We start from the raw sequence: 23,473 nt of genomic DNA, 5'->3' as shown, positions 1-23,473 counted from the left end.
TTCAAGAAGAAGTTTATGTGGAGCAACCAAAAGGTTTTCTGGATCCTCACTATCCTCAATATGTCTACAAATTGAAGAAAGCCTTGTATAGTCTCAAACAAGCTCCAAGGGCGTGGTATGAGAGATTAACCACTTATCTTCTGGAAAAAGGGTTCACAAGAGGATAGGCAGATCAGACTCTCTTCATCAGAAATCAAGGAAATCACAAACTCATTGCACAAATCTATGTAGATGATATCATCTTTGGAGCAACCTTAGATTCTCAAGCTCATGAGTTTGCTGAAGAAATGAAACAAGAATTTAAGATAAGTATGATAGGTGAGTTGACCTATTTTCTGGGGATGCAAGTCAAACAAACCTCTAAAGGGATATTTATTTCTCAAGCTAAATATGCAAAAGATCTGGTGAAACGTTTTGGTCTAGATGGGAAAAGCCATGCTCGTACTCCTATGAGCACAAATGTCAAGATTAGTACTGATCTGACAAGCAAGCAAGTAGATCCTACTCTTTACAGAAGTATGATTGGCAGTCTTCTCTATCTTACGGCAAGCCAACCAGATATTGCCTTTTGTGTCGGAGTTTGTGTTTGATTCCAAGCTAATCCTAAGGAATCTCATCTTACTGCTATCAAGCGCATCATCATGTACGTAAATGCCATAGTTAATTATGGTATCTGTTTTTCTAGAGAAACAAATCTTATGCATGCAGGATACTCTGATGCAGATTGGGCTGGAAATGTTGATGACAGGAAAAGCACCTCTGGTGGTTGTTTCTATGTTGGTACAAATTTGTAGCTTGGATGAGTCAGAAACAAGCCTCAATTTCTCTCTCCACTGCAGAGGCTGAGTATATTGCAGCTGGAAGTTGTTGTACCCAATTACTATGGATGAAGAAATTACTCTGTGATTATGGCTTCACTCAAGACACTATGGTTATTCACTGTGACAATACCAGTGCTATAAATATTTCTAAGAATCCAGTTCAGCATTCTCAGACCAAGCACATCGACATCCGTCATCATTTCATCTGTGACCTTGTCGAGTCCAGAGAAGTAGCTCTTATGTTTATTCCCACAGAAAATCAATTGGTTGATATCCTCACCAAACCTTTTGATGGAAACAGGTTTGAATTTCTTCGAAAAGCCATTGGTATTTGTGACATGTCCTAGACATGTCCTTGCTTCATGCCTGGATAAGACTCTTATGTTCTTCTTAGTCTCTTCCGTGGGTTGCATGATTTTTTTTATTAAAAAAAATGAGGGATTTTGATGCAAGGTTTCTGCTAAAAAAATTTCCGTTATCTCATCTATATTTATCTGTTTTGACAGTTCTCTGTGCTCCAATACAATATACATTCATATGGTTAAGTTTCTAAATCTGATACGTGCTGAATTTTCTTGTTGCATCTTTGCTCGATAGTTGCTTTTCTCATGCAATGAAAAATATGAACTATCCAAGGCTCCCCTAAGGTATTTTTTTTCTCTCCGCTGATTTTTAACTTCTAAAAATTCTAATGAGAGAGATTTTTTTGCTAAGATGGTCAAATTGACCAACTCGCTAGTTGAACCTAGAACCCATAAATTTTGGCATTCTTTCTAGGTTGCAGCACCAAGTGATAAAGCATTCAAAACTGAAAAATTATGGATAAATAAAAAGATTCACTGCTTATGCTATAAATCTGTTCTTAATCTTGTCCCTAAAGAAACAGTCAGTGACCACTTCATTGCGGAAATAGGTGGTCATTAAAAGTCATAGTAAAAGAAAAGTAATGCAGCTTAGGGGGAGTGTATTAGATGTAAGTGACTAAGCCCTAGCATAATAAGGTTTGACTTTTGACTGATCTAACATTGATTTTTTTCTCTTACTTAGAAAATCCGGGTGATTCATGTCATAGTAGTGAACATCATACCTTTTTCAGAAGGCCTTCACACACACACACACGCATGGCTTGAGTTAAGTTTACTATTGAAAAATTATGTCTGCAGAAAATTTATGCTCATTGATTACTTAACTCTTTTCTATATGCTTGGGTATTTTTGACCAGCTATCTGACTGTTTTCACAGGTTTAGATACATGTGTGTGCTGATTTCTTGTTGACAACCTAACCTTGTTCATTTCTCTTATTTTTTCTTTTTGGTTATGGTTTTAATTAATACTCTGTTTACCCTTTGTCCTTGTGTGACAAAAAGGGGGAGTATTTTTTGGTTTTTTAAAACCAAGAATGTATTTCTAAACCGGTCAAGTGTTTTGTCCCAAAATGGCCAAAGGAAGAGTTTGTTAATATTTTATGTTGGCTACATTCTGGATGACAAAAATACTTTATGTAATGGTTGTTTTTTAAACAGGATGATTGGTGTTTATTTAGAATCTTCATGTATTCAGACAGTGTTCAAATCAAAGCATGTGACTGATCACAAGCTTCTAGAAGATGTCCATGAAGAGTCCTTCCATAATTCCAAGCCAAATCAACCAGTTCCTATGCAACCATCCAGATGAGCCTTTGAAGGCGTCCGGATGGCCCGCAATGTCTTACAGATAACAATGAAGACATCCGGACGTCAGAGAAACACCGTCTGAACGCTAGGTCAATCATTGTTCAACACGAAGTTGGATTTCAGAAGTCGACACTGTTTGGGAAGTCTCTGCAAGACGTTCTGATGATGTTGCAACACATCCGGACGATGTCCAGTAATTCAGAATATTCCAGTGTCCCGTTTGAACGCAACAAGGAGTTATAGCAAAGACCATCCAGACGCTCGATCAAGCCGTCTGGACGTGGACCTGATAAAGATTGAATTGCGTTGTTTCTGAAAGGATATCTCAAAAATCCATCCGGACATGGATAACCGTCCAGACACTCAATAGCCAAAGTCCTTTTTTCAGCAGATTTAGGGTTTCTTTAAGCCTATAAATAGGGGGCTTTAGGCTTGTAAATTGTATAGAATTCGGTATTGAATTCGCTTAGCTTTGAGAGGGTATTTAGGGAGAATCGAAGATCCGCTAGCTCTCAAGCCGTTGCCGGTGTGTGCTCAACTGTTCGTGTGAAGTCTATCTTAGGGGTCGGCCCTAAGGCAAAGGAATCCATCAAAAACCCTTTAGATAGGAGATCTGGTTGAGAAGCGTTCACAATAGGCTTCGTGTCAGAGTTAAAGATATGACTACTGCATAAGGGTATGTGAGTACGACTGTCTTGTAACTAGTTTTGTTTTTGGATAGTGGAGTTCCTGGGTTTAGCTGCCCCGGAGTGGTTTTTTCTCTTCATAGAGTTTTCACTTCGTAACAAATATCTTGTCTTATTTAAATTCCACATTTAAGATATTTTGTTGCACACGAACACACACACTTGGTAAAATTAGAAGTCAATATTTTATTTTTCAGATCCTATGGTTTGCTATTGTTAGGGTGACCGCCAAAGCATCACTATGGGGAAAAGAAATCCCCACATAATCATCGTCTGAAAATCCTATCATTGGGGATTCTTTCTTCTATAACTTTGCAGGCTTCTCTACCTTTTATACCACATGATTCTTGGCCAGCTGGGCGTACGCAATTCTGGCTAATTGGACTCACCTCCTCCTGTAAACCCCAGGAGTAAACGTCTGAATTAGGGAAAAGCTATTTATGACATATTTGTTGAATTTTTTATTAGCTTTCCAACGCCACCAATTTCATTGCAATCTGATATTTGACGCAAAAGTTATGATCCAAACACTGAGACATATTTATAATCCAAATTTGAATCCAATCCGATTTTGACTCTTTGTAGAGAAATTCCGATTTAATCATTTACTTGATTTGATTAAACTTAACCACATCATATAGGCATTCTATTATAATTGGTTAAGCTTAAACATATCTTCTAGGTTTTCTCAAAGTGTGCTTTAAGCCCAAAATTAATGGAATTAATTGCATCTTTATTTGAAACTTGAAAACATTAAAACAACACAAAATTAAACAAATAACAATACTAAAGAATTAACATATATAAGTTAAAGGGCTTGAATGTGCAACATTCGACGCTTATCGCAACATTCGAAGCCCCTTAACTTATATATGTTAATTCCTTAGTATTATTATTTGTTTGATTTTGTGTTGTTTTAATATTTTCAGGTTTTAAATAAATATGCAATTAATTCCATTGATTTTGGGCTTAAAACACACTTTGAGAAGACCTAGAAGATATTGGTAAGCTTAACCAATCATAATAGAAGACTTATATGAAGTGGTTAAGTTTACTTAAATCAAGAGAATGATTAAATCGAAATTTCTCCACTAAGAGTCAAAATCAGATTGGATTCAAATTTGGATTTTGCATATGTCTCAGTGTTTGGATCATAACTTTTGTGTCAGATATCGGATTACAATGAAATTAGTAGTGTTAGAAAGCTAATAAAAAATAAAACAAATATGTCAGAAATAGCTTTTCCCTAATTCGGATGTTTACTATGCTCAAATATCCCGCAATAAAAGACCGCAATTCTGGACGAATTTAAAATCCTTTTCCTACTTGGATTGAAGTTTCAATCTCCTACTTGGACAAGAAGACTCAAGAGATGATTTTTCTAGAATTCCAAGAGCTTCTAGGCCTCTCATAGTCTCTATAAATAGACCCCTAAGCTTCAAAAGAGAGTGTGCTGGTGCTTGGGGGCTTGTGCTTAATTAGATTTAGACATAAAATTCTTCTTAGAAGCCTGACAAGTTGAAGAGGAGAAGAACATGGCAGGAGGCCATCCCAGCACCATGATGAGCGGCTAAATTCATACTAGGGTGTTGATGTAGCCATTTCCAAGTAACAATGGTTTGATTGTATTTTAATTTGAAATTTTCTATATGCATGATGTTTGTAAAACTGTGAGAATTGATTTTAATGTTTATATTCAATAATTATGAATTTCTTATCTTGTCTTAGAAAGTATTTTATATTGATTGAACTTAATCCTTCATATTTTCTGTGATTATGTGAATGATTGTTATACAACAGTTTTAATTGACATATAATGAAGAGGATTAGATAGGTCATGCCTAGGAAAGACGGATTGTACTACACCCTAGTTTAGTATAATTTAGGTAGACAGTTCGTACCAACCAAAGATAGGTTATACTATTCCATTGATTGTGTGTATCCTATTAAAGACGTAGCTAATCCATACCTAAGGAAGACGGGTCGTACCGCATCTTAGTGGTTAGGTGGACGGTTCGTGCCAACCGAAGATGGATTATACTTATTCTTTAAAGGTAATTTCTTGACTACTCGAGTGAGACAAGCCCTATATCATGCATAATATGAATTTTCCTTGTTAATTTATGATTGACCATTGTTATGCGGTGAGTAGTGAAATCAATCCCCTATTCTTTATCTCATCCATATTCTATTTAAATTTATGTCTTTTACTTTTATGCATTTATTTTTAGAAAACAAAAATCAAACATCTTTTAAATTAAGTTATATTTAATCTCGATAAGCTTGATAATAATACTTACGCAGTCCTTGAGGTTCGACACCTTCTCTATAGCCTTATCCTACAAGGATTCGTTCTATTACGAGTGGTTAATTTTATTATTGATATATTTTGGTAAACAAAAGACCGCATCACCTCTTGATTATCAGGCTCTCAGCGTTGCTGAATCCTGCTCCTTTCCGGCCTTCGGTCGTCTCTTCTCTCTTCACTCTCCTATGGGATGTTGTCACGCCCCCTGTCATCATGCCAAGGAGGGCCCCATGGATGATAATCTTGGGGCTGAGGGTCTCGAGGTTGATACTCCCTGTGTTGGTAGTCCCGAAGCTGGTGGTCTCGGGGTTGATTGTCTTGGTGATTCTGCAACCAATCATTCCCTGGTTGATTTCTATGTTCCCTCAGAAATCGAACCAACTTCCCTTTCTTGATGAATTTTTCAATTAATAGCTTCAAGGCTATGCACCCCTGGGTATGGTGACCTACTGCCTCATGGAAGTCACTGTTTTTGTCTATGTTATGAGGAGGGGGACTACCTGATATCTTCGAAGGTCGACAGAACTCCAAGTCCTTCTTTATTTCCATGAGGACTTCTGCTCCCTGGCATTGAGAGGCGTGAAGTTGTAGTCTTGGAACTTTTTGACTAGTTTTGGCTCTTCCTTACCCACCTTTTTGAATTCCTTCTTCTTCTTTGGGGCGTCTCATGGGGCTGCCTCGAGGTATCCATTGCTTTCAGAGTTTCTTCTTGATTGATGAACTCTTCCACCTTGTCGATCAATCCTTATAGGGTACTCGATTGTTTCCTGACCAACTTCTTCATTAGCGGTCCCTCCGGAAACAATCCTTGGTAAAGGGCCGCAAACACCATGTCATTAGTATGATCCTCCACCGCCATCTTCTCAAGGTTTAATCGAGCCATGAAATCCTTGAGAGTCTCATTGCTACGTTGTTGCAATGTCAGCAAGTATCTCAAAGGCTTCTCACGTGTCCCCGCAGCCATAACTGCACCAGGAACTCTTTGTGTAACCCTTCAAACTTATCGATAGAACTCGGGGGTAGCTTTCTGAACCAATCCCAGGCATTCCCCGATAAAGTCAAGGGGAAGGCCTGAAAAGCTACCTCATTAGGGGTTCCATGAAGATCATTATGGAACCGAAAATTCTCCAAATGCTCGACGGGATCTCCCACTTCAGTATAACTCTGGAGCTAAGGGACCTTGAATTTTTTAGGTAGACGATAGTTAACTACTCGTCTGGTGAAGAGTGTACTGGTGCCAAGCAAGAGTCTATCCACCACGGTCGTCCTTCCTTTTTCCTTCATTTCCATCTCCCGGGCCATGCTGACACACTTCTTTTCCAGATCGACAACCTTTTTGCCTAAATCCCCATCATCTGCCCCTCGATTCCTCCAAAAATTGACCCCATCATTGTTTACTCCAGGGGGTCACCTTCCCGGTGGTCCTCCCTGTAGAAGTTGTCTTCATAATGGCTGTCTACACAACTATTGTGCTCTTCCTCCCTATGCTCCTCCTGGTTAATCTCATAATGAGATTATTCAGGGAATCGGAGCAATAACTTTGTGTTTTGTTGTGTTAAGGTTGCAATCTGGGCTTCCAACGCCGCCATCTGGTTCTTATCTCTACCACCCGAGGAGGGGGGACAATGGAGGAGGTTGTGGATTGTTCTGGCCTTTTGAGGGCAGATTGAGCTGAACGACTAGCTCTGGTTTCTGTCTTCTTGTCCAGGTGACTCGGCCGTCAAAGCATGTGGTCACTCCCATAACAGATATATTATAATGAGAATGGAAAGACATTCCCACAGACGGTGCCAAACTGTTAGGACAGTTTCCAGTATGGTGTGAGCTACACGCTCTTCAATGTCCTTTACGTCCCTTCAACTCACGATCACTGCAAGAAAACTAGCACTGTCAAGAGAACACACTGAGGTTGCCGGCAACTCTCACTCTGATGCTTAAGTAAGTTTACAAGGGAAAAGTATGCTAGAGCGCAAATTGCGCAATAATTCAGTCTTAGGTTTATACATAGTGTAAGGGTTTATTTATAGGCTAGGAGGTAGAGGTCAAATCCTACATTAGGGCTTCACACTCCCATCTTGACCTAGAAGCGCCGTTAGAGTTAGGTTTGGACTCGAAATCCTCCTTTTGCTTGAATTGGGACTCTTTCCTTACTTATCTCGGACTAAGATTCTACGCAGATTATTCGGGATTAAATCTAGTCCTAGATTTCCAGGAATTAGATGCGATCTAGGATTTTCTAAGATCACACGTTGCCACCTCCGGCTGGCCATGTCGATTCACAGGGCAGTCTCCTCCCAGGGCTTCCATGGACCAAAACTCAGTACCCGTGGACTCGTGCCTTGCAAATATAGAGCCTGCAAACATCGGTGGGCCAATGTGGGTTTAGAGGCTCACAACTTGCTGGATGGGCCAAATTGAGTAGGATTATTCCCAACAGTCCGTATTATTTTTGATGGCATAGTCGATCTGCTTGGTATGTGACCATGATATTTTAACCGATGTTATTAAGTTATGATTATAATGTTTTAAAGTATTTTATGGTTTAGTAGCTGCTCTGATTCTTGTTTATTGAGATTTAGTTTTTGGTATTGTAGTTGTCAAAAAAAAAATGTAGCTTTCGCTGTTAAATGAATCTAAGGACGCTTCGGAAGTTTCTGCACCTGCTAATGATGAGACGGTTGTTCGTAATTTAAGGTGGGCAAAGGGTTGTTGGGTCCGTTCTATAAACATTTACTAATGAGGTCACAACCACAACTAAGGACCAAAATTGAATCAGGCCCATTTACATTTTTTTATTAATTTTTTTTGTCAAAAATTACTTTTGTTTCTTATTGATGTAATCATAACATCACAAGTGACATGGTCCATAATGGACCCCACCTTTCTTTCATAAATAACTTTCATAACTTTGGAATTCAAAGGTCAGCATCGGTCCAACAACAAAAAAGCATACGAATTTCTTTTTTCTTTGTTTTTCTCAGCAAGTTTACTAGCTGTTCACAAAATTTGATTATGCCTTGTTAATTATCAGGTTCACATGCGCAGATGTTATATAGACTCGTCCACAGCTCGGGTGGAGCCGGCATTTGAGATTTTAAGGACAGAATTAAAAAATAAAAATTGGAAGGTAAAATAATAATTAAAAATAAATTAAAAAAATAACTTTAATTTTTTTTTAAAAAAAAAATCCTTAGGGTTAGGGGCCCATGCCCCTCAAGTTTGGGGCTAGCTCCACCCCTGTCCACTGCCTTTATGTCAACTACTAGCAAAGGGACAAGGGGATAGGGGCGGGACAGCGGGACTCATAAACCTCCAAAATAATAAAAAGTTTAAAACTACGCTTTAATTCTACTATTATGAATCATTCAATTTTATTAATGAGCAGTGCCAATTAAATCTTGAAAAAAAAAACGTGATTTGTAACATTACTTTATTATATATATATATATATAAAGTAAGCAATGCCCCAAAATAAATTTCTTTTTATTTTTATTTTTTAAAAAAAAAAAAGAAGAAAGAAAGAAAAGGTTGTGGGTCTCCCAAAATTATTTTAAAAAAATAGTAGATTTTTTTTTTTTTTTTTTAAAAAAAAAAGAAGGTCCCGACCTCTTAAACTGATATAATGTTAATAAAATTATGTTGTTCTCATTTGTTTTAATAAATGTTGTAATGGAATGAAGCCAATCTTTTCATTTATTTGTCTCAATTTTTCGTTTTATTGCATGTGACAAAAGTTCTAACTTAGCTATTTTTTTGAGTCTTGTATGTAAGTTTTATATTTTATAAGATGTGGCTAATTTCCTCCTTCTAAAATTAATACAACTTTTAAAATTAAGTCACATCAATTTGGAAGTTGATCTTGTTAAAATGATCAATTAGAGGTTTGATCCTCTCGAGTAGCTATTTTATAACTCTCCAAATAGTTATTTAAGTCATCGAGCAATACTACGAGGATGACTGGTGTTTTTTTTGAGTTTTTTCAAAATTAACGTAGTCTTTAAAATCACTATTAAATTTTAATATAATGATAATTTTAAAAACCCATTAATTTTTAATTTTAAGAGAATTAAAAAAAAAAAAAAAAATAGCACGGATCTTTTTATAGCATTAGTCCGAGTCACATGCTCTTCTTTTAGTGGTACGTTCTCATTGCAAGGAAAAAAGGAGCGTGTCCCGTGGGCTATCAGCCATGTGTAGGCCAGAGGTCATAATCTGAACATCCTTTTAACAAACGCATCATCCAACTGGTTGTCATTTTATCTACTCCACTCCCACATATTTACCTAACTCACACCAACCTTAGAGAATCCCACCTACTTTTCAACCGTCTTCTAGAGCATAGCTGGTTACCGTTCTTTTTTTTTTTTTTTTTTTTTTTCAAACAATAGAAAAACAAAGTTAGGTGATGTTAAAGTGTTTAACATCGTTAAGAGATATATGATTTGGAAACTTTATAAGCTATAGACATCTATTTTCTCTCAATACATCTTTTGAGAGTGTCAATAAAAATGTCTCAATTCATGAATATTGGGAGTTCGAAAGCTTATTGGAGCATTTATTTAATGGTTTAGATTGAGCTCTTTGAGTAATGAAAACATTAAAATATGGCCCGTTTGAAATTCTCGTCCCTTCTCTCATCTTCCTTGACTTCCACACTGTGCCTGTCCTGCAGACAAACTTTTGGCAAGACGCTGAAAAAAAAAAAAAATAAATAAATAAAATAAAATAAAATTCTGAGCGTGTTTTACAAGATAACAAGGGAATTTCAACTTTTTCATTTTACCCTTGAGAGGAAAAAATTCATGACCATTCAATATCTGCAACTCCTCATGCACCATCAATTTTTTTCCTACCAGGGATAAAATAGAAAAGTTGAAACTTCTTTGTTATCTTGTAAAACACGTTCCGCCTTAATTTTTTTTCAGTGTTTTACCAAAAGTTTGTTCGTTGGATAAGTACAATTCGAAAGTCAAGGGAAAAGGGAGGAAGGAAGAACGGGAATTTCAAACGGGCCTATATATATATATAGAGAGAGAGGTTAGGTGATGAGCAGTTTGAGGCTCCATCATTAACGAGGGTGTTAAAATAAATAAAAAAATTAAAAAACAAATTTTGTACCCATAATAATAGGAACGTTTAGTTTGTGAGAAGACATCCCAACAACTAGCCCGCAAAAGGGTGCCATGTCCGTCCAACGGTCCAAGTATTGAGGGAGGAGAGAATCCCACGCATTTCACGGGAATCCCATAAAGAAACGACGGGTTAGAAAGCAACAAAAGCTACAAAGCCTAGAATAATCAAAGTGAAAAGCAGAGTGCGGGAGGTAATGAACAATTAATCCCGTTGAGTGGGGGTGGGGGCCCTCTCTCAAGAGATTATTTGGTGGTTATGGTTGAGCTTAGTTTCTCACTTAAGGCTCCGTTTGAATTTGGACAGTAAAAACATGCTATCTAAAATAACGGTTTTAAAATATACTATTTGAAAAAATGAATTTTAAAAACGTAGTTAAGCGTTAGATAAAATTACAGTTTAGTCTTTAAATTCACAAATTAACTATGCATTTTCAAAACAAACACCATCTCATCTGTAATTTGAAAAAATAGATTTTTTTTTGTATTTTCAAATCGCAATTTTTAAAAATAAAATTCACAAACGATTTATATTCTGCGATTTGGTTTAAATCGCACTTATTGTCTACGAAATTGTAACTTCAAACGTACCCTAAGCAAGTTTTGGAGATTTCATGACAAAACTCATACAGCCGAGTAATGCTACATATCACCCTTACATATCACCCTTATGTCCTCATTTTATCCTCCTAAAATTAATGTGGCTCTTAAAATCATCATTTTATCAAAATTTAATAGCGGTCTATCATAAATTTAATGATGATTTTAAAAGCTACATCAATTTTGAAGGGATAAAATAAAAACACAATAATAATATGTAGCATTACTCCATATAGCCAATTCTTTTTCACCGGTTGCCACAAACTCCAGAAATTTCTTATCGTAAAATATGTAACAAAGGACGTTTTTTATCTTTTGTTTTTTTTTAAAAAAAAATTGGAAGAAGAAGAAAGAAGAAAAGAAAAGAAAAAGCATCTTGAAGAGTCTTATTATGGATGTCTCTATCTACTGATTTTGACCCGATGCATTTGAGAGTAGACAAGAAGCAAGTGATGATGACCACAACCAACAGGAGAATCAAAACTTGTGCCAGGTTTCTGTCATGTTTTCTCTGTAGAGATGGGCGACAACCTTTGAATTGGAATGATAGTAGCCCCAAAACTACTCCACTTACCATATGAGCTTACTTGCCAGCTCAAGTTTAGCTCTATATACAGCACCAGAGATTGGCTTTTCATGATAAGATAAAGCTTAAAAGGTCATGCAGTAACCCCATAGAGATGGCCGCAATCTAGACGGGGGGTGATTGCTGCAATACATGTGAACAATATGTGCACTCACCCTCCTCACACGAGGGTGGAACCCAGTGTTACCCTCATGTGAGGGGGGTGAGTGCACATGTTGTGCGGCTGTAGTTTTTTTAAAATTTCCCAATCTAGAAAGTGACAGCAATAAGATTACAGAGATCTCTGTGAAAAAGAAACTTAAATAGGGAAATCATGAATAAATAATTCTCTTCAAAAATTTTGTCAATGTGCACACATCCTAGAAAGTTTCATCAACCTAACCACTGGCAGGAACATAGTAGACACATACATATAACAGAAACATTGAACAATCTCTATATGTATATAATAGACAATAAATAAAGCTAGTGAAAATCAAGCCATTATACACAAGCTGAACAGAAGTTCAGAATAGAAAGAGAAGAGCTGCCGTAGATGATAGGTCCAAGGCTGGCTAAAGCATGGCAACTATTGCCTGCCTTCTCCATTGTTGAATCCATCATAGGGCTTGGTGGATTTGCTGGACTTCCTCCTCACGACTACAATCCAAGTAATCGCTTCCAACAACAAGGCGATCGCACCCAATACAATGATCAAAATTATGTAGGCAGATTTCCATTTATTTGCAGGTTGTAAGATGTCATAACCTCTGAAAATATTGACGATGCCAAGGACGATTATGCCATATCCGATAGAATGGTGGTAGATATTCCAATAGAACCTGTACTTGTGGTCCTTCTTTGGGCGTAAGAATAAAGCAAATATCTGTACAAACCAAACAAAGAGTTTCCATCAGAAAATTGAGCATCTCAGCACAGTTGCCAGATTTTTTATACAAAAAGAATGTAAAGACAAAACAAAACTACTCAACAAGAAAGTTCCAAACCCAAAGGGTGTTAAAATATCCAAAGTTTCTGTTCATTTACAAATAAGGTTTAAGTTCCAATGGCAAATGGAATTTATCTAATTTCCCTTTATTTATTTATTTTTTGAGAGCATTTCACATCTTCAACATCCAAAAGCTCAACCCCAAGTAGGAACCCTCCAAGGCAAGGTCACTTCGTGTACCCACTCTTATCAAGTAAACCTCGAACCCATGTAAAGCATCCCCTTCACACAGACCGAGTAATACTCCGGCTTTATCGGTAGGCTAAGGAGGCAACCTTTTTGAACACCATCTTATGACAATTAGCAAAATCGGCTAACTAAACACGCAGGAAGAAATATGGGCTGATTGCTAAGAACTACACTATGTTTGCTAATTAAGTGAACAGACATATTACCTGCACCGTGGCAAGGCAAAACAGGGCAATTCCGATGTTGCGGTGAACAGAGAACTTGACTCCCTGCGATTCACTTCCAAGCTTAAGACCAGTCCCCCAGCCGGCCACCCCAATGGCATAAGCAGATACTTGGCAGAAAACATGAAGATAGAACCATGCCGGATCCGCAGATTCAAAAGTCCTCAGGTACCTCGCAATGATAACTCCGATGGGAAACAGGATGCCCCAACTCACAACATTCAGTACCCCATGAATCTGACCCCCAAAAGAAAGGCAAATCAAATTCAACAATACGTTAGAACCCCATCACAAATATCGCCACAAATTTACTTCACTAAGTTTTCTTGCACGGAAAATAAAACCAAATCGCATGCCAAGCTGTATTTACTCAAATTTCCAGTCAAAAATTATACAAGACACGAACAAGAATTTTGAACGTCCTTTCAGCTTTAATTAAATTACAACTTCGCCAACTTTTATCTTCTAATTAAAAAAAAAAAAAAATTATATATATATATATATATATTTGGACCTGAATTTCTTCCCTAAAAGTTTTCTTCAAATGAGAAGAAAACTTGGTCCTCGTGACTCATGAAGGATCGAGTCTAGGGCCATGCCACAGATGAAAGCCCAAACTTTACTCGGCCGGTGTGAAATGGGAGCTTTGGCCGGTGTCCTGAAGGGGCGAAGGCCAGAATACCCCCGGTTGTAAAAATAAAAAATAAAAATAAATAAATAAAAAATAAAAATTCTTCAAATGGGTAAAAAACCAACTTTTAGATATCCAAAACCAAAATCTTAATTCAACAATCACCAGAATGGCTGAAACTAGAAAAGAAAGGTAATAACAGAAAGAAATAGAAAAACCCACATTCTTCTTCTTGGTCCTAGAGTCCCCTCCGGAGGGGGTGACAGTCTGTCCACCACTCAAGTTCAAGGTGGACTTGGAGTTCAAATTGGCCGTCTGCATGGGATGCGCGTCCGGCACGCCACTGGTAACGGAGGCCCCCACCTGCCAAACCTGGTTAACCGTCATGCCGTTCCCCGGGACCTTCAATTTGGCGAAGATTCTCATGACACCGTCAGACTGCTCGGCGCTCAGGTCCCACACCTCGAAAGAGAGCTTGGACTCCGCGATGGGCCCGATGGCGCTGATGTTGTAGGTTTTGACGGTCATGGCGCCGTTGGATTGGAAAGCGAGGAGGGTCTGGGAGCCCTTCATACCCGTCTCCGTTGGGTTTATGGCCCAGGCGACCCAGCCATCGGACTTGGCAGGAGGGGCGATGAAGGCGATGGACAGGGATGAGTTGGACTGGTCGTGGGTCCAGTGGAGGTAGGCGGTGAGCTGGGTGAGGTCCACGCAGTTAGTGTAGCGGGCATTGTTGGTGAAGGTCTGGGAGGTGCAGGTGAGAGACTCGGCCGGTGAGATTAGCAGAGCCGTGAGGGTAAGGACTAGAAGAGCCAGTGAAGAGGATTGATGAGAAGCCATCGATGCTTTTTTCGGTGGAAGAGATAGTGAAGGTGGACGGGAAGGTGGTATATGGAAGGGGAAAAGTAAAGGTGACAGTGGAAGGGCTGTGCAAAGATGTTGTGGGTCTTTCTTTCCTTCAGTGGACAGGGGGCGAATTAGAGGGTGACACGTCAATCGGTGGAGCCCTTGGCGGGTGGCATGTGCTATATATGCTGTGTTGATGTTATAGCTTAAAATATGATTTTCTTTTCATGGCATATTCTAATTTTGTCAAAAAGAAGTCTGGAAGTTATTTTTTTAGGTTTAAAGATTTTATATTTTATTTTTTTTATGGTTTATTTCGTATCGTAAATGGTACTTCGTTTATGGTTAAAAAAGGAGATAATATCTCCGTGTCATATGCCTAAGCATAAACGAATGTACAATCTCTGTTTTTAGCCATAAACGAAGTAACATCTACGATTTGAAATGAACCACAAGAAACAAAAATAAAGTCTTTAAACTTTATACAGCAAAAACGTATTTAATCATATTTTTTTATTATATTTCTATATATATATATATATATATATAATCAGTTAATCATCAAAACGTGATAACAATTATTTAGTTACATCAGTTTTTTTTATTGGTCCATTAACAAAATGGATAGTTTATAGACAAAATTAAATTATAACACAACTTGAGGATCAAAATTATAGTTTGATAATTTTTTAAATTATTAGAGATAAATAGGGGAAAAAAAAAAAGGCTTAAAAGATAGGAGATTACAGATGTCACAAGAAAGCAATGTGTGCCCAACTTGCTCAACGAGTTTTAGCCAATGATTATTGTCTGAGCAGCATGACAAAAGATGTTAATAGAGTTGTTGTTTTTTTTTTTTTTTAATATACATGAGTAACAAATTACCAGAGAAGAGAAACTACACAATAGGGCCCGGGTAATCCAAAAGGAAACTTAAGAACGAAAATATGCGGGGGCAATATTTCCAAAGATGCAGGCCCAATAACTTGAGGCACGAATATCACAAAGCCGGGGTCACCAATGAAGGTAATTTGAAACCTGTATTGAGTCACAAGGACTCAAACACCATAACAACAGGGATAAACAAGGGGAGAAGGATACAACACATAAGCCCCAAAAAAAAAAAAAAAAACAACAACAACAACAACAGAGGATCAGGTGGGTTTGAGAGCCATCCTGGGAGCACACGCGCCGCCCAAGGAAAGCCTCTCGACAGCGGGTAACATCATTTTCATAGCTTAGTTGATAAATCTTTTGTCATATTGTGTAATTTGCAAGCCCATTAAATCTTGAATGGAGGAAAAACAATACACACACATATGGTAGAGGTTGGAACTAACAAGCTTGAAAAAGACCTCCAGTTTAAGTGATTCATTAAAAATAAAAAATAAAATAAAATAACATAAAAAAATAAAATAAAAAAGGAAGAGAAAGTAATTAACCCTTTGACCCACACGTGATTTAACGACTTTACAAAAGTTCACATCAGTTTCAATTCATATTATAGATGGTACATTGTTTAAGGCTAAAAACGAAGATGGTCCTTTCGTCCGTCACCCGTCTATAAAATAACGTAAATAAACGTCAATGTCATTGTAACGCCCCCAAAATTAAGTAATTGTATTTACTTAACTTGAAAAGTTACTAGTGTTTCCCTCAGTTCAATTAACTGGTAATTGACTGGAGGAATTACCCTTGTGGTTATCAAAGTAAAAAAGCATGCGGAAATGAAAATTTTGATCTGAGACTTTTATTAATAAATCACATGGCATAATTATGTATCATCAATCATAGACTCAGTGACGGAGTACGTCGTCTACTTTTACTTTATATTTTCTTTAAAGTTCAAGTCCAAATAATTGTTGGCATACGTGAATGGAAACCAAGTCAAGGGAATTTTTGTTTCTCCTAAGTTAGCTTGTATTTCAAGTCGGCAAAGGAATCCAGGTTTTTATAGAACTCCAAGTCCATATCAAAGGTGGATTTTCAATTACGTAGGTTACTAATTAAGTTTCCTAGTTGTTTTAGTTTTACTTTTCCTTGTTAATTTAGAATAAGTAGACAAGTTTATAAAAGCCAAAAATTGGTATAGCTCGGGACTAACCGGCTACACATGGATTTTAAATTTATATATGTTTTACCACTCGCAATAGTACGTATCGATTGTACTATAGTAAGGGTGATCGAACCACAAGGATTATTGGTTGTTTTGCATAATGGAATATCTAAAGAGCGTATTTAACTTAACTTAAAAACAAAAATAAAAGTAAAGGGTTGTAGAATTGAAGCTACAACGACAAGGTGAAAGAAATGAAAACGGAAATGAAATTAACTTAAAAGAAAACTTAGGGTGTTGATTCTATCCAATCCTCCACCAATACAATGCTTAAAGTCTATATGGACTTTCCCAACATGCTTGATATGAGCGCGTAATGGGCGTCAACCATTACGACGACCTCAACACGAAAATACCTTAGTTAAGACGTAATCATAAAGCACCTAGATTTACATTAATCTACTCCACGTAAAGACTAAACTAGAATTGAAAAACATTTACTCTACCAAAGGTGTGGAGTGACTAATGTTCCCTAGCTTACTACTCTATAACACATCCTAATGAGTATACACAATACATGAAAACCCTAATTAGGCCACAATGATAAGATATCTAGTTTCACACCAAATCATTCCACATAAAGTTAAACTACAATTGAAAAACCATTAGACTACCAAAGGGATGAAATGATTGGTGTTCCCTAGCATACCCTATAAGGTGACTCTAATGAGAAATCATACATCATGTCAAATAGCTTCATTGCAAAAGACATCATTCTTGTTTCCAAGAATGTTGGTTTTACTCAAGACTTCAAGAAAAACTCATAGACAAGTTAATCTATTTTTCATGAATAATTGGATTGGAATATTGATATCAAAACCTTTTAGCATGAGTTTTGATATTCTCTAGCCCTTAGCAATCATCAAACATCTAAAGAAAATCCCAAGAACATCAAGAACACTACATGGTTTTGGATAGGACTTGGATCAAACCCTAAGAACTAAATTAGCTAGACATGAATTTAAACTAATCTAGGCATGGAAATGAATGAAAACAGTAAAGGAACAAAGGAGAAATGAATTGAAATCAACTGTATTAAACTTAAAGAAATTCGGATTACAAAAGAGGAAGAAGAAAACTAACTAGAATATGAAGAACAAAGGAAAAACAACAAGGAAACAAACTCTCTGGATTTCGGTCCAGAGAGTAGCATCTAAGTGAATGAAAATACAGGAATTTGAAGTGATACACCTGAGCAAATCCGAATAAACCCCAAAAGATGCATGTTCTAACCTAAAACCCTAATCTCATATATATAGAGAATTGGATTTACAAAAGAACATCAAGAGCTAATCCTAGCCACACAAACAGAGCTGGTCGGCGTCCATTTCTGTCCAAAAAATCCAACTTATGATTTGAATTGCATAAAAAAATGCAAAGATCTGGAAATATCTGATTTTCTGGAAGTCGGCGAATTCGATCGATCGAAAATATGTCGATCGATCGAAGAGTCGATCGATCTAATTATTGGCTGTACAAATAGTAGATCGATCGAAATGCCTTGGACGATTTTCCATCTTCTCAGGGTCAGTCTCGAACTCTGGAAGTGACCAAAATGCCCTTGATGTATTTCCAGGTCTAATTCAAGAGTTTTGAATTAGATTTCAACTAAGACCTAAAAATAAGATAAAACACAAAAACTGCAACAAAACGTTATATATACAATACGAACTAGGTCTAACAAATGCAAATTAAGGGGTCTTGAATCGAATAATTCAAGACTTATCACTATGTAATACTTTTGATTCAGACATTGAATGAAGAAATCTTTTGATAGTCAATTTTGAGTTCAGATTACTCTGTCCATCGGTGAGAAGCCTTTCTTTTGGGTGTGATTTTCTATTTTCTGTTTACTTAGTTTGGTTTGCCTTTGTCACCCAGAGTTCCCAAGAAGATATTACTATAACAATTAAACTCTATTTACCCTAACTAAACAATATAAGCAATTCATTTGACGACTTTATTCTAACGAAATTCTCATTCTATCACCATGTAACCTACTAATTTGCAAAACATCAAGGTGTTTCACAGTGGAAGAAAAATAACTACGTAAGTCTACGACTTAGTAAACAAATAATTACGATACCGGTCATACAATGAGCCTTAAGTAACATTAAATATTTTCGGAATTATAAACATGGGTTTTCACAATATGGTGTGTGTTCCCCTCGTCATTACATTAAATAAAAAGATAGTTTATTTTCAAAAATTGATGAGACATAATCCCGGTGACAAGCACTAATAGTTTAATGCATGGAAAACATGCTATACACACACACACACACACACATATATATATATATATATATAAAATTAAGCCATGGTTGTTTTTCATATGGTCTACCTAGGATATTAACCTCTTTTCCACAGAGTTAACGTTGTCTCGAGGGACCTGTAATACAATACTAGTGCTCCAAATATTGTACACATGCCGTCATATACTAGCAGCCTGACCGAGTCTAACCTTGGGTAACTCACGCTACTAGAAAAGCTGTAATCGTGACCCATATTCATAAATGGTGTACCGGTCACAAAATAACCACTGGATCCAAGTTCAAACATGAAAGTAAATTTCTTTGACCATAAGGTTAACTTGTATAATAGTAAGTCCATGTCCGTTATCCCGTATGTACCGGTGTAACATATCATACGATGCAATTTAGTATTTACCGTCTTTTACCTACATGCTTTTATTAACTCATTATTTTCTTTATCTGGTTATTCATTACTCATTTTTACAAAATAGAGTTCATAGTAATTAAAAGTGTATTTCATGTAAGTTGTAAACATGCATGTTTGGTACACAAAACAATCATGCTATGCGGGAAAAATAATAATAAGTATTCATTTGAGTTTTACTCATTTGTATTATAAAGCTCCTCTGTAAAGTCCTCATGAGATTCCACAACCTTGAAATCTATGAAAAAACTGTCATTAGTTCTAATCCCGAGCTAAAACTAGTTTTGAGTTCTAAGAGCACTCCCATCAAGTTCCTTAAAGTGGTTCCCTTCCCTATGCTTAGGGAAAATATCACAAAAAACACCAAAATCGCACCTCCAACAGCTACCCTAATTTTGGGTTTTTTGGTTGGGAAGCAACAGTGCTTCCCAACCCATTGGGAAGCACTGTTGCTTCCCAACCCATTATTTTAATAAAAACAAAACCAGCTCTCTCCTCTCTGTCCTCTCTCCTTCCCCCTTCCCGCGTCCGAAGATGACCGAGAAACAACTTTTTGCAGATTTTCCTTCACTTTCTCACCAAACAAACAAATAACCACCTTAATCACCACACAAAATCCACAAAATCCAACTACAAGAATAATTAGAAAAAAAAAAAAAAAAAAAAAAAAACCCAAATCCATGTCTCCCAAACAAAGCAATCAGATTATTCATTGGAGAAAATCGGAAAATCGGCTCTCCCTCAGAAAATCGGCTCTCCGTCAATCCACCGAAATTCGGCCCCTGTTTCGTGTCTCTTCCGTCAACCCACTGGAAATTCGGCTCTTGTTTTGCCGGCGACGACCCAACGGAGATCCACCGGAGACGACGCCGTATTGTGGTTCTGCACCCCCGAATCGTGATCGGTCTCCGACACCATCGAAGACGAATCCACATCCATTGCTTCAATCCATGATTCGAGCCCTACCTTAGAGATCGGAGCTAAAATTTTCGCAAAATCGCATTCCTAGAATTTCTGGAAGAGATTTCTGAGTTGGTTTTGAGAGAGAGGACGGGGAAGATGAGAGATGAAGGTGATGGGTTTTGAGAGAGAGAGAGGACAGAGAAGATGAGAGGAAGTTTCTGGAGAAGACGAGAGAGAGGAAGAGAGAAAAAAAGAAAAAAGGAATAAAATAAGAAAGAGAAAAAATAATAAAATAAGGAAATAGTATTTAACTGATATGAGGAAAATTTAGGGAATCTATTGTGGGGTGTTTTTTTATAGGGAAGTAAAAAGTAATTTTATTCCCTAAATATAGGGAAAATGGTAGGAAAACTGATGTGAGTGCTCTAATAGGCTTAATATGGGTCTTCAGCCTGACCATCAAACATTCAGAGAAGAGAGTCGAACATTCGTTCAATGAAGGGTCGAACGTTCGGTGCTGGGCAGAATTTCATTTTTGGACATAAAAGCCACAAAACTACATCAAGGCAAGTTTTAAGGTCTTAATATGATCCCTAACAGAATCCTAAGCTACAATAGCACCTCCATGCAGAACTTGATACGTCAAACCTCATCAAGTTGCTAATTCAAAGTTAAGCTAGTATTAAAGTCAAAACCTAGCAAAGATGTAAAAAACTAGCTAGAGCTATTATCAAAACACTAAGTAAGCAACATAACAACTCTACTAAAACAAACTAAGCCACGAAAGTTACGTCATTGGTATGAAAAGAGTTCCTTCCTCCTTCAAAACACTCTCACAAACTCACAAGGATTACATAAAGCAAGAGACGACGAAAATAGGCGGAAAAGCGTAGGGGGTGGGGTATTTATAGGCCTGGAAGTCTGAAGATAAGAATGAGTCATTCTTACACAATTCTATCAAACGTAGAACGTTCAATCTACTATTGTCAAATGTTTGGTGTACTGTTATCCAATGGTTTTAGGTTAAGTCAAACGTTTGACTCCTTTTGGTCGAACGTTTGGTGTACCTTCTGACACAAAGTGTGACAATCCATTTTTTTTATACCAAACGGATCATCATCACAGTGGCGTGACAATTAGTCATAAGCCAACATCAACACAACACAAAACATCTCATAACATGTGCATAACATATCAGATAGTAAACATGTAGTAGCAGAACTTCTAACATTAAAAAAATAGAATAATTACATATCAAAATAATTGCTATACAAAGGTGTCACATGCGACACTATGCCATATATAAAAATAATAATAATAATAATATACACAAAAGATGGACTATCCATAATTCCAATATATACGACCGTCGCGATAAGCCTCAGCCATAATATCCCACAACGCCACAAGGTTTTCATCGATGTTTGCAGTACTTGCAGCCAAAACATTATCAACTATATGATCGTGGTGTTAGCCACGTCCGCATACGTGAAATTGAGAGTTCACGGTCTCAGTAGTACATAACTCACTAAGTTTTTGTATTGAGCTGACATTTGTTTCTTCTACCATATGTTTACAATAACAGTTACCTTCAGTATAACACTTCTTTTTAAAAATATTTCATAGCTAATAAGATAAACTCTGACGTTATATAAACATGTGAAATCATACCACGTAGTTATGAATATATACACCTGTTCCAATCTCCTGCTTGGAAGCACCTATATATAAACCCATCTACAACATTTTATCTATATATACTCAATATTCGTATACAAGCTTTCCAAAACTTCGAGAAATACAAACATGCATGTACATCTAAGCAATAAAAAATCGATATCATAACTCAGCTATACACGTATACAAGCTTTACATACCTTTGGAAAATACAAGCATAAATGTACATCTAAGCATAACATCACATATAAATCATCATACGCAATCTAGCCATAACGATATACATATGTTCTGTTCCATTCAAACTTATAGACATATTGGTACGTCTAGCATGAAATTTCACATAAATCAGCCTATGCATTCTAGTTGTAACTATATATGTATTATTTGTTCCATTCAAACACATATACAAACTAATACATCTAGTCAAGAAAAACATCACAAATCATGTCACATATCATCATCATTCTATGCATGTGTTTCTTTTGTTTTTGTCACATCTTGGTGCCGAGGGGTACGCAGCCCAACGATCCTTCGTTTCATAATGCCCAAGGATACGCAACCCATGGGTCTTGTTTCATTGTGCTGAGGGGTACGCCGCCCAATGGTCTATATTACATAGTGCCTAGGGGTACATAACCCAAGGGTCTTGTTGCATGGTGTCGAGGGGTACACAACCCAACGGTCTTTAGTTCAACGTTTCATTCCATGCATATGCTTGTGCTTTCATGCCATATAATCATTGTGTTCATGCTTTCACATACTCATGCATTCCTTAACATCATATAAACATAAAACCACAAAACAAAGTATCTTTTCTCAGTGAGTTAAATACTCACCCAGGTTGCTTAGCTTAGAGTTTATGAAGGAATTTTTCAACGTAAGCTTACAATGCACCACTACATTACACATTGCAATAACACATTACAATTAACCCAAAACATTTCTAACTCTAAATTCCACATAGGTTCTTGATTTGCCTCAAGAGCCTTGACTCATGGAAACCCATCGAATTTATAGGATTCTATTTGACAACCCAATGACTAACAACACTAACCCATAAGAAAATCACAGGATTAGACACCAAAATCGCTAATTTACAATACTTACACAAAATCTAGGGTTTGAGTCTTACCTTAATTTCTCACCAAAGACGAACCCAATGCTTGACAACTGTCTAGAACATTTCTAAACACCAAATACCTAGAGAAATTTGAGAGATTAAGCTCGAACTCCCAAAGATCAGTGAAAATACAAAAACAAGCTAGGGTTTATGGATTTACCTCAAACCAATCGGTGAAAGCAATGATTTTGTGTCAATGATTGCGTTTTCGGTGTCAAATTTGAGTTTGGAAGTTTCAAACTACCAAGATCTAAGGTTTGGGTGTAGAACCTAGGAGAAAGAAAAGAGGATTT

General features: G+C 36.9%; 1 protein-coding gene across 1 annotated transcript; it reads right to left on the bottom strand.

Annotated features, from left to right (window-relative positions):
- Positions 1–12,107: 12,107 nt before the first annotated feature.
- LOC133880047 (cytochrome b561 and DOMON domain-containing protein At3g25290-like) lies at positions 12,108–14,755 on the bottom strand. The gene is made up of 3 exons (XM_062318914.1): positions 14,059–14,755; positions 13,188–13,442; positions 12,108–12,669 (listed from the first exon to the last, which is right to left on the bottom strand). The coding sequence occupies exons 1-3, from the start codon at positions 14,674–14,676 to the stop codon at positions 12,373–12,375; spliced, it is 1,170 nt and encodes a 389-aa protein (XP_062174898.1). The 5' UTR covers positions 14,677–14,755; the 3' UTR covers positions 12,108–12,372.
- Positions 14,756–23,473: the final 8,718 nt, after the last annotated feature.

This window comes from Alnus glutinosa, chromosome 10 (genome assembly GCF_958979055.1).
Source record: "Alnus glutinosa chromosome 10, dhAlnGlut1.1, whole genome shotgun sequence".
Lineage (NCBI taxonomy): Eukaryota > Viridiplantae > Streptophyta > Magnoliopsida > Fagales > Betulaceae > Alnus > Alnus glutinosa.
The sequence above is the reverse complement of the archived record's forward strand: the minus strand, read 5'-3'. Positions and strand labels throughout refer to the sequence as shown.

What these genes read in the sequence shown, in the direction of transcription:
- LOC133880047 (XM_062318914.1), bottom strand. Translation starts at nt 14,676, where the DNA reads ATGGCTTCTCATCAATCCTCTTCACTGGCTCTTCTAGTCCTTACCCTC. An exon ending in CTAGGACCAAGAAGAAGAAT is followed by an intron (nt 13,443 to 14,058) that starts GTGGGTTTTTCT and finishes TTTGGGGGTCAG; the next exon opens with ATTCATGGGGTACTGAATGT. An exon ending in TTTGCCTTGCCACGGTGCAG is followed by an intron (nt 12,670 to 13,187) that starts GTAATATGTCTG and finishes TGGTTTGTACAG; the next exon opens with ATATTTGCTTTATTCTTACG.